The sequence below is a fragment of the Solea solea genome, chromosome 15, assembly GCF_958295425.1.
Source record: "Solea solea chromosome 15, fSolSol10.1, whole genome shotgun sequence".
NCBI classification, from domain to species: Eukaryota; Metazoa; Chordata; class Actinopteri; order Pleuronectiformes; family Soleidae; genus Solea; species Solea solea.
Genome location: NC_081148.1, coordinates 21,254,409 through 21,269,391, shown reverse-complemented (window position 1 = coordinate 21,269,391; position 14,983 = coordinate 21,254,409). Strand labels below are relative to the sequence as shown.

The window sequence follows — 14,983 nt, the reverse complement described above, 5'->3', positions numbered from 1 at the left end:
TTATCTCTCGCTCCATCTTAATTAATTTGGCTATACCCGTGATTGAAGTATATGCAATGTTGTTGCTGCCTCCCATAAATCATATCACTTCCTGTGTGCGGCGTGGGGGGAAAATATAGTTATATTTAGAAACACAGATAGGCTTAATCAGTATTTTTTGAAGTCATCTGACAATGGCTTCAATCTTAACGGACATTTGTTTATATTTAAAAGTTGTGCACTGCACGTGTTAACTGGCTGGTGATGTGTACTCCCACACCCACACTGTTCCAGGGCTATAAATTCTGTGTGTTCCCAATAAAAAAAAAGGAAGAATGAAAGAAAACGTTTAATTTACTGCTCTTGTTGAAATGTCTCACAGACTTAGTCACTGACTCATGGTCAAGCTGTGGTTTGACGACTCCTGCTCGAGGAGAATGGGCAGAATTGCAGAACTAGCAAAATAAAAATGGCAGGAACTTTATTTTGGCCGTTGACTGACATTTAAGACGGACGTCCATTCACACGACACCAAAGCTTGTGAGAGTAATTTGTCTCTGTGTGTTCTCGTCTCTGGCTCGGTCTCGTACCAGCACTCGTACTCATTTCTCCCTGCCCTCCTTTTCCCTCACTTTCCTCCTCTATAAATTGTTTTCTATTTTGGCTTGACAGTAAGGTTGTTTGGTGTAATTTAAGCACATTTATTTGGAGAGGGAACAGTGTGTGTGTGTGTGTAGTAAGAGTCGTGTGCACACAATAGTGAGCAGTGACTGATCATAAACCACATCTGTTCTTATCATATCTGCACGTTGACAGGATATTAAATGAATCTCAACAAGCCTAAAGTTAGGAGAGGGATAGACGTATACTGTGTGTGACCTTTTCTTTTTACTGACTCTTACTTAAGCTAAGAAAAAATCACCTCTGTGGATCTCCAAGCTGCCTGCAGGGTTGAAACTAGTCCACCTCTAGTTCACACGATCACCAGCATGAATCCTGACATGTAAAATTAAATTACAGTATATGCTGTCTTAGAAGTAGTCAGATAAAATATAAAACTATCCTTACATTTGCTCAGCATGACACATATTGGTGTATATTGTTTATGTTTTTTGTGCTGTTGTATAATAGGCAGCCTAATGATTGTTTTATCATTGTTTTTAAACCAAAAAGTCCTTTTATTGATACTTTTTCAATATTATCATCCACACATTTTATATGTGTATTGTTGATTTGACTAAATGGATCAAACAGGGCACAAACAGTTTGATTTGGGTATTTTTTTCCTGTATAAAGACTTTTCATCCACAATTTACAATATCACACCTAATGCTAAAAATTATAATAATATTTTGAATGACTTCCTTGGTTGCAGTTGTGCGCCGTTAAAGCTCAGCGGGTTCATTACTTCATGTCAAGATCTTGATTCATGCAGAAATCGTCTTTAAGTCATTTTCTATCTCTTAATCGTGCCAGAACCACTGGCTATAATGTGTAGAAACACCATTCTCTTGCCGGCATGCACTAGCAGTCATGTAGTTTCATTAAAAATCTAAAATAGAATCACATCACAGAACACATCTCACCGAATCAAATTGTCCCTGTTTTAAGCAGCATTTCTCAGCACTGTAACAAAAATGAAACCCCAGAGAGTTTCATCCGACCTCCTAACCCAGATGTGTTGCTTTCCTTGCTTCAAGAATGGTTACACTCCGCTCCACATCGCTGCCAAAAAGAACCAAATGGACATCGGGACCACGTTGCTGGAGTACGGAGCGGACACCAACGCAGTGACGCGGCAGGGCATCAGCCCCATTCACCTGGCAGCGCAGGAGGGCAGCGTGGACCTGGTGTCACTGCTGCTGACCAAGAATGCCAACGTCAATGTGTGCAATAAGGTGAACTCAAGACTCATACGCGCACTTTATTATTAACCCCAGATACAGTCGGCCTGTAATCTATACGAATGTTTTCGAACACTTTCTCGACTATGTTTTGCTTGGTCATCCCTCAAACAATGAGCTCTGTATTTATATGTGCTTCAACCATCTCAAAATGATTTATGTGTTTTCACGTGTTTATGTTCCTCCTTTCCTCATATACAGAGCGGACTAACACCACTTCACTTAGCAGCTCAGGAGGACAAGGTCAATGTCGCCGAAGTCCTTCTCAACCACGGGGCCGATGTCAACCTACAAACAAAGGTAAAGCTTTCTTTCACTGAGTTTAAGGCGAGAGCCAAATTTTATCTCGCAGCTCGACCTGGAGCTTTCCTTTCAGTGTATTTTTTTTTTTTTTTACATTAGAGAAATACACACTCACACTTCACTACTCTCTGCTGTGACATACACTATGTGAACTGACACCTGAGTGCAAGTAGTTCACGTTTTTATCAATTCACCACACACTTGCAGGATATTAGATCCCGCGCGTGAGCACTTTACAAGATCTAATATTCAGTCGCACTCTGTCAATGACATTCATGTACACACACACACACACAGGCTACACATAACACACTGCTCACGTTCACTTAGACAAACCTGAAGGTTGGTTAACACAAGGTTATTTGGTGTATGCACACTCGTGTGTTTTTGTGTGTGTGCACTCGTATTTATATCTTTGTGAGGTCCAAAAAAACATACAAACCTATCTTTGTGGGGACATTTGTGTCGCCTTTAAAGGGCTTTTTCAGGGTTTAGATGTGTCCTCACTATGATATAAAAACAAGTTTGTGTCAGTGTGTGTGTGTACATGAATGTCATTGACAGAGTGCGACTGAATATTAGAGTGTGTGTAAGTGTGCGACGGCACAGTTCACATTGAATAGGTTATCCACTCACTCATCTCCTCTATTATCATGATACACTGTGAACATAATTCAACAGGGATGGGCATTAAAATCAGAGATAGTGTGCACTAACAAATGTAAACAAATGCATTTTGCCTAAATTAACCCGTCATATGCATGAACTTCACAAAATCACGGCATCTTTTCTCCTCTTTTCATCCCCTCTTTCTTGCTCTCCCTCTTCTTTCCTTTATGCAGATGGGTTACACTCCACTGCACGTGGCCTGTCACTATGGCAACACTAAGATGGCCCACTTCCTGCTGCAGAACCAAGCCAGAATCAATGCCAAAACCAAGGTAGACAAAATGCACGAACACCATCATTATGCTGCGTTGTGTGCTATACTGTTCCAGATCTGCGTATGTGTGTGTGTGTGTGTGTGTGTGTTCATCCATTTTGTCTCTTTGTCTGACTGTGTCCACGTGTCTGTGTCTCTGTCCGTGCAGAACGGGTACAGTCCTCTTCACCAGGCTGCTCAGCAAGGCCACACCCACATCATCAACCTGCTGCTTCAGCACGGGGCCTCGGCCAACGATCTCACCGTGGTCAGTGCACAAACACACTGGCACACACACACACACACAGACACATACACTCCGGTAAATTGAAGCTCTGGGAAATACTGAAAGCTCTTTGTGTTTTCTGCGTGAATAACTCCCTGTTGATCTGTCACTGTCAGAACGGGAACACTGCCCTTTCCATCGCCCACCGTCTCGGCTACATCTCCGTGGTGGACACACTGAGGCCCATGACAGATGAAAACCTGACGACCATGGTGAGACACTCACTTCCTTTCTTCCTTCTTGTCAGTGGTTTAATCCAGTATCTATTATGTCAACAATAAGTTCCAAACTAACTTTATTTGTATTAATATTTTATCATTTGGATCTAAGTGGAAAAATTCAACGGGCCAATTCAATAACTGCATTTGACACGAACATTTGACATGAAATTATCTTGTTCACCACCTGAAAAGTTGGATTTTGCAATTGTTAGGGGTGTTTTATTAAACCAGGATCCTCACTTTAAATGAGCATGGTGATGGTGAACAACAGGTCCTGCATAAACACGTGAGAATCAACTTTGAAGGAGCTTGAGAACTGTTATTAAACTTTCATCACTGTTAATATTATTTATTTATTAATCAGATCCCCCAATCTGCTGCCACTCTAGTCACAGCTAGTCTTCAATAAACATAGACATCGAGTAAAACAACAACTTATTTTCTTTAAAAAAAACAATGAAATCACGGATCTGTGCCACAGGTGCACCCATGATAATTTGAGTTAAAGGATAAATTATTTTAAGTTCTTGGTTTTTGTTTGACTACATAGCCTTGAGGAGCCCAGTTCTGTCATTTGTCATGATATTTAGGTTTGCACTGCAATTGCAAACAGAGGTTTTGAATTTTTTAATAGAATTTTGGACGAGGGGATGTAAAGTTTATTGTGTTTATTAGTTATTTGTCACTATTGGACTAAAACTGGTAAAAACAAGTGTCTTATTCAGCAGCTGTACTGACCTGAAGTGAATGAACAACTCTGCTGAAACTAGAAACATGGCTGATCAGTCAGCAGCATATTCTAGTTTGATTCAGTGTGGAAATCTACCAGTCAGAACGAAAGGGAGACAGAGAGAGAGAGTGAGCGAGGAGGAGGCATAGATTAGAATTTGAGGTTTTTCCCTCAAAGGTCAGTCACAGTGATCTGACCCACACATGTGGGAGGAAGATGAAAAGCAGAGAGAACCATAGTGAGATAATAAAGAGGTGACAGGAGCGAAAGGAGGGACAGTGAGTAAGACGATGGACAGCGTGTTCAACGAGGAAACCGCACAATCAGCAGCAAAGTGCGGCAGTTATAACCGTCTATGAGGACGTAGCTCGGAGATCGAGGTCATCGTCCTGCTCCTCTCCTCTGTGTGAGTGATCTATTATTCACTGCTCGGCTGCTTCTGCTGTTGTTTTATGTCTCTGTTGAACCTGCACCTCCAGCCTGCAGGACCTTTACCGCTCATCTATTTGGAGTAACGTGGCCTTTATACCCCATTATTGTACTTCTTACTGTGACAGAAGCCACGACTGAGAGTCAGATTAATGTCTGTGTCCTAGGACAATTATGAGAAGGTCACATGTCACATATTTGAAATATAAATGTGGTTGTTGTCAGTAATTGACTTCACTAAATACTGTGAAACTGCTGTAATATTCTCTCTGCTCAGCGCTTTATAATCCAGTGTCACACCCTTGTTTGTTAGGGCGCCACCTTCTGTTTCATGCCCTGAAACAAATGTGAACACTGTCTTTCTCTGCTGTTGACATGAGATTCCGTGCAGAACAATGAGTGAGTAACAAGAGCAAGAGAAATAATGACGTGATGTCTGGGAAATGCGAATTCCCAAATCTCTGACTCACCAAAGAAAATCACACAGACTGACTTTGACCAAGATCCCAAGGACAATCACTTGTCCAGGTGCAGAGCATGCTGCAAATCAATAAAAGTGGACGCCACGGGAGAAGCGGCTCTAACAATTTGCCCTCCGATCTTAAGCTGTGTCGTCATTTTTGGTCCTTGAATTTAAGGGAATTGGTCCTGGAAACTCCTTGGATTTGATGGCAACCAAGGTGTTGGAACTCTGCATGTAAAAACGATTTAATAAACATATTGGGTTTTTCAAATAGGACTGCGACAATGAATCAGTCACTAAATTAATCTCCAACTATATTAAATATGGGTTAACACTCAAACTAGTGGAAATGATGTACCTACTAGAAAGACCATAGAGGTCATTTTGATCATTCTCTGCACTGTAATTCTTCAGTGTCATAAATATCAATATTATCTAGTTGTATAGACTTAGACTTAGACTTAGACTTCCTTTTATTGTCATTGCACAGAAAACACAGCAGTGAAAACTAGCAACGAAATTTCGTTGCTTGGCAAGCAGATACGAAACCAACACATAGCACTGAATTTTGTCACTTCTGAGTTTTGATGGGAAATGTCTTTTATCTTACTGTAAATGTCTATATTTACTTCTCTTTACCAAAAGATACCAGAAAAACTGAATATTATCGGTGAGTGGACTAAATATTTGAGGACGTCGTCATTTTGAGGTTGAAGAAACGCAGATCAGCATTTTAACCGTTTTTTGTCATTCTGTGGAACAAATTACCAAGCAACTGGACAATTGGTCATGACATCAGCCATAAGAATCTAAAACTCCTGTTGTGAAACCTCGAGTCTGGCCAGCGCCATGTTGACGGTTTGCAAACGGAGGTTCACGGAAGTTCCTACTGGACAACACCAGCTGTCAATCACACTCATATGTGCTAAACTTCCTCAATTATTTTCCACTAAAGGGCAACATAATTTAAAACCTACCATCATGTTCTGTTGAAGAAGATTCAAAACTAGTGATTGAGACCATTAAATCCTTAGGAAAATGTTTACTGACATGACAAATTAAAGGGGAAGTTGGCTCAATTTCTAGATTTCCATTCAAATTGAGTTTTTCTTCTTTCTTTTTTTTTGCACCCAGCGGAGTTGTCCCATGGTGGCTATTCAACATATTCTTACTTCCCTATTGACTTAACCAAGGAAACTGGAAGACTTTATCCTTGTTTATGTACAGTTTATGCAAATAACAGAACAGCTAATTGAGACAAAGATGAATTCAGTGATTCATTGATAATGAAAGCTGTATCAAAACACAGAAAGCATCCACTTGTTGTTCAGCTGCCTCTCCTCTTTTCACATTTGCAGAGTGCATCAGAAAAACACAAAATGAACGTTCCGGAGACCATGAACGAGTTCCTCGACGTGTCCGACGACGAAGGTATGTGGAAAAAAAAAAGTTCTTTGTCAACAACTTGATATTTGCTTGACCTGTGTTTTTAATCTCAAGTCTGGATGATTTCATGGTCATTAACCCGTGCATGTTTTTGCTTCACGTGTATCCAAACCACACAGTCCGGGCCAATGTGCCGGAAATTCTCAGTGAGGAGTCTTATTCAGATGTTGATGAAGGTATTTGTCACCAGTTTGCCTCCATCGCTCTGTAGTTTGTTTGTTTTTAATCCGCTGGTTTGAAGCGCTAACCGGCAAGCTTCTGCTTTACTCCTCTGCTTTGCTGCTTATTTTCTCTAGAAAGTCTCCAAAATCAGAGCTTACTCACCACCCTACATTATTCACTTTTGTTACAATGCTGTTTTTAGTTCTGTGAATCTTGATTATGTTAAGTTTCTCTCATCTCAGGAGCCAAAAAGCGTCTTTGATAGAGTTTGATATTCTATTTGTGTGATGTTTGTTCTTGTTTTCTTCACTTTTTTCCATTTAGTCCATCTCCTTTTTTTTTTTAGCTGTTTTATCTTTAAACCTCGTCTTGGTTTTTAGGTTCAACACCACTGATGTTATTTTCACTGCAACTTAGGGGGAAAAAAAGCCCATATTAACCACATCATAAGCCTCAGTCTGCTCTTAATCTAAGACACCGTGTAAATGATCCTCCTGACTTCAGCCTTGTGATCAGAAGGAGCTGCTGTATGAAAATGGAACCAAAAAAATTACAATTACATTACATTAATAAAATCAAAGCCGACAGTGGAGCGTGCTGTCGCTGCAGCTGTGACACTGAAATACACAAATATCACTGTCGGGTTTGTGGTCAGCGTCGTCGTTCCAGGCTGCACGTTTCCCCATCGTTGCGTCTTTTGTTTTGGAACCACAGAGTCAACAGGCCTGTAAAATTGATGAGTCCGATCATGGACTGTTGCTTAGGGGACGCTCAGGGGGGAGGGAGGGGGGCGGTGGTTGTGGGTGTGGAGTTTCTATGTCAGGTGATACAGCGAGACTCAACAGGCTCCACACACACACACACACACACACACACACACACGCTTACTGTATCAGGTGATAAAGAAGATCCACGGTGATGCGTTTATGATTCAGCAGCCGAGTATCACTATCAGGCAAAGAATTATAAATTGATATACACATGAATATATCTATGAAAACATTCTAAATATCATTAAACAATATAAATAAGTGTACGTGTAACCCATGAAAATACACGATTCACCAGCACTGCTTTTGCCCAGCGTTGTTTGACAGGCACTTTACTCGACAGTAGCAGCACGGACCTGCACTTCTTCATGTTTGTAGTCCTGTGCATGTCTCAGTGTGTGTGTGTGTGTGTCAGTGTGTGTGTGTGAGAGAGAGAGAGGCAGTAAATAGTTTCCATGTCTCTCTTTAATCCTATATGGAGGAGGCCAATCCTATTAAGACGTTGGTCGAAGCCAATACGACTGGTCACTCCTGGACTTTGTGCGAGTGTGTGCACTTGTGTTTGTAACCTCTGTAGGACCTTTCTGTTATAAGCTGTCCTTTTCCAGGAAAAAGTAGTTCCCTTTCATTTGGGACCAGATTTTGGTCCCAAATAAGGCATAACCTAATCTCTGAGGACCTGGTTATGTTTAGGGCAAAGATTTGAACTGTGGTCAGGTTAAGGTCAGGGTGTGTTTAAGGCTGTCCTAATGAATGGAATCATTAGGAATTCTCTTCACAGCATTTGAACATGAAAAGCACAGGTGATACTGATAACATCAGTGATGAGTGGTGAGCTAGCATTCACAGAGGAACTGAGCCATTGTGTTTGATTGTTTACACCTGTGCTTTGTCTACTGTAGTCTGTTAATGTGTCACAACATTTAGCAATGGACGTATTGCAGTTGGTGTCCATGTCCATTACACCGGATGAAGGCGTGTTCTGTAATAATTAGTGACATCTTATGGTGAGACTGCAGATTGCAACAAACAGAGCAGTCCCCTCTGCTAACTCCTCGCTCTTCTGAGAAAGGTCCATCTCATGAAATCACATCCCTGGAAAAACACCCACTAACTGTAACCCTAACCATTAATGCTTTCAACTTGACTATGACCCAATGAGCATCAAGTGGGTGTGTTTTCCCACATACTGCATATATAATTTTGCCCTCCATTCATGACGTAACTTCATGAAAAGGGCCATCATGCGGGGTGAAAACATAATAACTCGGGATGGCATGATTCTACTTTTTCATGTCTTCCGATACTGATACCAATATCACAATCTCAAGTACCAATATCAGCCCGATACGGTTATTTTGACAAATTTTAAACCATTTCAAGCTATTTCAAAGACATAATTCTCCATCTGTGTAACAAATATTCTTCTCCCATAAAGAAGAAATTACCAGCCCACAACATGACTCAGCTAAAATGCCATTGCTTATTTTCTTCTTAATGTGCTCACTCTTGTGCAAGTTGTGGGAAGTTGTAGAAGCAAGAACTGGGCAGAGAGAAAAGTTGCCCAAGAATGATTCAAGTTGGCAAAAATGATGCATGTGGATGTTTCATCACTGCTGTAGTCTCACTCACAAAAAAAGAAGCACGAGGAGTTTCCTGTGTCTCTTCCACTGAGGTTCCCCGTGCATTTTCCTGTCAGCTGACAGACGGACAGACGGACAGAGTGTGCACAGCTCAGTCCTCAGCTCAGCTCCCTGCGTGTTGAGTTCTGCCGTGGACGCCGTTGAGCCAGGGACGCACGGAGACTTTCTCCCCGCAAATCCAATAAGATGAGCTTTCTTTTTTGAGCCGCCTGGAGGAGAATTATACCCGCTGCTGCTGTCACATGGCGACTGTTTCAGCTCAACCGTTATGTTTTACAGTTTGGACTTTTACTCCGTATTTATTGCGGCTGCGGGGATGTGCGCACCAGCAACAAAGCAGGCGCAATTGTGTGCGAGTGGAGTGAAGAGCGTGGGGGTGAGCGGAGGGCAACATTTTCCATCAAAACCAGAAGAGGTTCTGACCGTGTGACTTATAAAGTCTGTGGATTTACAGTGTGTGGAATAAATAGAGAGACGGAAATAACTTAAGTATAAGAAGGATTGTGAAGAGTAAAAATGGCCGAACAGGTTAAAGGTAAGTTGAGAACTAAGTTTGCGGCTTTTAAGTCTTAAATCATTGTAAGGTTTTTAACTTGAATGTTGAAAAAAGAGAGAATATAAATTATTTGCACATCAATTCTAATTCTGATATTGTTTTCATTATATGGATATTATATATATATATATATATATTTGCTGGTTAATTTCCGATGAAAGGTGATGGTGAACCGTTATATAAACTGGCTTTGTCATTTTAGTGTTGAAGAAAGTTAAGGTTAATGCATTTGAAGCCGAACTTCAAAAAGACTGAGGTTAGCATTGTAATCAAATAAATACAAAGACAGCTAAACAACTACATTAATTCATTATTACAAAAAATGTGACGCGCACAAAGAACAAAAGGGGGAAATGCAGCACCACTGTTACAGTTCATACACTCACTCACTGAGTTCTGTCAAGTCAGACAGAAACAAGGGAAGAGCTGATGTGATCATCAAGAATAAAAGCATGATATGTATCGAAAGTAAAAACCTTTAAAACAAATGTTAATATAAAAGCACCACACTCAAACTTTAGCTCTGATATTCACCAGTCACCAAGGTTTTTTCATTCTATAACTACAGATAATTAATTTGTCATCATTCCTTGTAATTACAGGTCTTTATGACATTATTTTCAACATTTTCAAAATTACAAGTGTATGTTTAAATGATAAATATGAATATTCACTAATTTAAGTAAAAATACAAACAGACGTTTTTTTAAAAAAAAAACACAGAAAAACAACCTATAAATATATTGGAGCATTTTAATGGGGGGATTAGATATAGACACGTGGTCCCATGAGTTTTTGTCACAATATTAGTTGTGAATGTTGAGTTTTTTTTCATCGCGGTTGATACATTTTGGCATCGACAGCTGGCCGCTGCTTTTATTTTGAAACGTGACACCGGAAGCTACGGGTGCTGGTTGTGACGTAACTTGCCGGCGGCCGTGGTGCGTGATCGGAGTGCGGCAGTGGTGAAGGCACGGGGGGAGGAGGGGCTGCGGTGCAGGAGCGGAGTGTTGCAGGCAGGAGGACAGGACGCAGCTCCGAACATGAGGGAGAAGGAGAAACACTGTGGCCGCTCCGCCGGCTTCATTGACCGGCGTGTCATCGTCCACCGGTCCGCCGACAGAGGTGCGGTGCGGTGGGGCTGTGCACTTTTTCTGCTTTTAGTCTGCGCTTGTTGTGCTCAGGGGTTTTCGCTGGCTGCACGCACATCCTGTAGTGAAAGCAACTGCGTTTGGTTTTACAGCAGAGCTCCACTTATGCCGCACAGTGGCTCATTGCTGTGATATTTGCCTCTAAAAATAATTGTTGTCTCACCTCTGAAAACAGTTTAATTAGAAGATGCTGCCCAGTGTTCCAGCCTCGTGATGCTGTTGTTGTTGTTATGCCACAGTCATGATAATAGATGTGACAAACAGAAAAGTTGCAGTGGTTCTATGCAGTTGCTGCTGTGAGCTCGTCTATGTTGGGTTTGGTGATGATGAATTGTCCCGGGCCTCCTCTTAAGCACTGTAATCAAAGTAAGGGCTTGTTATTATGATATTAGGAGTTGTTTTCCCCTGTCATGAGGTGCCGCATCACCTCTCTCTCCATCAGCTCTCTCTTGTTGGGATTTGGATTTCAACAAGAGGATTTTATGATTTCATACCTCCACCAGGTGAGGATGCGATGACCGGCGACACGGACAAATACCTGCGGCCCCAGGACCTCAAGGAGCTGGGCGACGACTCCCTCCCTCAGGAGGGTTACATGGGTTTCAGCATAGGAGCTCGCTCAGCCAGGTAAGCACCTGCTATTTTTATTATATCACAGACACTAATGCAATTACGTCAGAGCTGGTTCCAACCTGTTTGGGTCCTGACCACAACACCACTATTGCTGGACCTGTGGACCTGTGGTCCATGTTTGGTCATTTACACACTGTAGGAAGTAGAGCTGCACGATTAATCCAGAAATAACCAAATCTCAGTTGACCAAGTTCTAATAAACTGGGCCACAAATCTCGCTTTTCAGCTGAGAAAATGTGTTATTATAAAAGGTTTTATTTGTTAACACATGATTGTTTTCATAATTGATTCATCTGTTGATTATCTTCGAGATGAATCGAGTACTTGTTTGGTTCACAAAAAGTCAGAAATGTTGAAAAACCAGAAAATATTCATATTTAAGAAGCTGAAAACTCAGAAAACTTGTTTTAATTATTAAAAAAACACTTTAATATAGTAATAGATTATTAATCGATTAATAGTTGTAGACCTAATTTATATACATCATATTTTGGCGTAAACAACAGTTAAATTGCAAAAATGATTTGTCGTATCAATATTTAATCGCATCGCAATTGCAATATCTGTCAAAATAATCACGATGTGCCTTTTTTGACCATATCTTGCAGCTCTAGTATTGAAGGCAGTGACCACAGGATGAAAAAAACCTAGGTGTACTTGTTTTCAAGTTGTTGATGTACAGTAAATTTCCATCTTTGTTGGCATAATGTAAAAGTTGCTCTCATGTGAAATATGTCATGCTGCTCCTGGGGGCCCACAGTAGCCCGTAGCAGCCACTTAAGGGCCGGCCCTGACTTAGGTGCATTGCTGTCAACGATTTGTCCAGATTTGATTAATCTGGCCACATTCAATTTTTAAAAAAAGTATGTGAGATTGTGTTTTTTCATTGATGCTGTTGTTGTGTACCCAGATTTTGTCATGTCTGATACACTGTACCATTTCTCTAGATTGTACTGTGTTGTGCAGTTAAAGTGAGCACATTATTATACAGGTTATATAATCTAATGTGCTCTCACTTCAACTTACTCACTAATGCATAGACTCAAACAGAAACAGCCAGATCCAAACCAGCTGGAAAATTGCCATCCATGATTCAACCTGGAAAAAAAAAAATGATTCAGCCTTTTTTTTGTGTGCGGCCTCCTTTCAAAACCATTCAAAAAGCACTAATGACACACAGGAGCTGTTTGTTGTGTCTTTGAACTTTTGTCACTCACAGCTGTGCCGCGAGACCAAGCGTAGTTTTCAAATAGTGAACAAAGAATGCGGTGGAAAGGCTGGCAGGCTCCGGTGATAAACACTTGAGCGACGCACTCTTGTGCAGCTCCACAGTGTGGTTGTCAGTGTGGCCACACTGACAGATGGCCGATGCGCCTTGTGATGGTCGGGTTGATAAAAACAACTCCACTAACTGTGAGAGGAAGCTGCTGCCATCAGCGAGCCCTCTGCAAACAAGGGGAAACATTCTGAATTCAATGGAGATTCCATGGAAACAAGCCTGGCTGATGGTCAACACTGGAAAGAGTTCTGTTTTTGTGCTATTGATAAAGTTTGTGTTGTCATTGCGTGTGAAACAAACACACCTGGGACACTTTCAGCTACTTAAACCGTAATTTACTCTGCTGCTTTTTATAAGAGAGCAGTTTTTGTAAGGTGTGACGTAATGCCCGGGAAAAACTGTACACATTTTATTGATCAACGAATGTATGATGCTGAGCAAGCTGAGTTTTTTTTAATTTCCTTACCTTTTCTGTTTATGACATTGACATTGCATGGTCTGCTTTCTGACTGGGCTGCATACGCAGAAACACGCTCACGCTCATGGAAACCGAGTAACACTGGAGCCTGTAGTCGTCAGTGGCACCCATGCAAAAGCACAGCATCAATGTCATATGATGGAGGGGGGGTAAAAAAAAGAAAAGAAAGAAAGCCACATCATGCTTCAATGTCTTCAAAATGCTTTGCTTTTCACTCTTCTATTTTGTTCTTTTCCTTGTTTCCCTGCACCTATCCCTCATTCTAGCCCTAGACTCAGGTAAGGACATAGTTGTAGTGGTTGTAATCGTAGTAGACAACATGGTGTCCCTCCTTGTGAGTCCCTAACTACTATTTATCTCCAAACCTTCATCCATGGAAACCTCTAACCCAGTTGATCCATTTTACATTCGTCGTCGTCCAGTGTTGTCGTGTCCCTTATTTTAGTAGCTGATTTGTTTTTAAGTGTTAAATATTGTCTCTTGTTTTTAGCTCATCACCCATCACCTTATTGTGTCCACATCATATCTGCAAAATAAAAGAAGAGATTTATTTTTGTAGCGGGTGTGGAAAAGTTGTTGGTGAACGTGAGAAATGAAAAGCAGCACTCATGTTTTTGTTTTTTAAGTGGTGTGGACTAATCCCCGTGACTTTCTGTCCTATATTTTTGTTGTGTAACTTCCAGGGATTAAACACAGCAGTTTATGCATAATTTACATTTTTTTTAATCCACCCTATTGACATGTTAGTAATTGGATACGTCCCATCTTTATTCAGCGTGACTCTGGATGTGAAACTATGGTTTGCAGAGATGGAAACTGTGCGGCCCACGATTATTTTGGAATTTTGAACCAAATTCTCCTCATCATGCGTCATTTGCTCATACGCTCACACGGATACACAAAGACTCAAATAGTCTGTCTTTCTGAGTCAACACAGGTGTCTCTCCCTCTGTCGTTGGTATTGTACCCTGGAGATTGGATGGAAAATTGGAAGTTTATAGAAGTGATGTGGAAAGAGGAAGAAGAATAAGATATGAGGAGAGTGACAAGGAAAAAAACGAGTGGGTTGGAAGTTAAACATGACGGGACAGTATTACACAGACCAGAGCTGAGTCGAGCCATGACAGTTAATGAAGAGGGAGCAAAAAAAAAAGGATGGAAACTGGAAAAAAAAAGTACGTACGGATGTTTATTGGAGAGAGAGAGAGAGAGGAGGAAGGATGGATGGAATGAGAACGAGGAAGAAGCTGTGAAGAACAAACAGTCCCGGTGAAAGCAGAGGGGTTGGAGGGGGTGTAATGCCAGTGACTCCATTCAGGCCGTGCAGAGTTGCTTGGTAACTTCGATGGTGGGGTAGGCAGGCAGTGCTGAATAAAGGGCTTCTCTCTGTGCTGAATAGTGTGCCCACTCAAACACGCTGAGCTCTGCATTTTCTCCCTCTCACTCACCCTTTACATGTACAGTACACACACACACACACTCGACACAAAATAAAGCATAGTTCTCAGCTGTGTCGCTGGGATCGGGGTCATACAGTATGTAAGGTATTTACACGCCGACACAAACACAGTACGTGCATCATGAGAAGTTTTCCAGATTCTTGTAGCGACAAAAACCAAACCAACCAA

The 14,983-nt window shown here is 41.2% G+C and overlaps 1 protein-coding gene across 40 annotated transcripts in view; it reads left to right on the top strand.

Moving 5' to 3' along the window:
- Nucleotides 1–14,983, top strand: part of LOC131473785 (ankyrin-3-like) — a 126,617-nt gene that overhangs the window by 80,549 nt on the left and 31,085 nt on the right. For 21 of the 40 annotated variants that reach the window (XM_058651285.1, XM_058651282.1, XM_058651302.1 and 18 more), the window contains 9 exons: nt 1,680–1,877; nt 2,085–2,183; nt 3,029–3,127; nt 3,278–3,376; nt 3,511–3,606; nt 6,596–6,668; nt 6,803–6,859; nt 11,469–11,592; nt 13,622–13,633. In XM_058651285.1, the coding sequence (XP_058507268.1) occupies nt 1,680–1,877; nt 2,085–2,183; nt 3,029–3,127; nt 3,278–3,376; nt 3,511–3,606; nt 6,596–6,668; nt 6,803–6,859; nt 11,469–11,592; nt 13,622–13,633 (857 nt within the window). Of the gene's footprint in view, nt 1–1,679; nt 1,878–2,084; nt 2,184–3,028; nt 3,128–3,277; nt 3,377–3,510; nt 3,607–6,595; nt 6,669–6,802; nt 6,860–8,369; nt 9,794–10,586; nt 10,940–11,468; nt 11,593–13,621; nt 13,634–14,983 lie in introns of those variants that run through there. The other 19 variants (XM_058651291.1, XM_058651281.1, XM_058651279.1 and 16 more) reach the window with 6 other exon arrangements.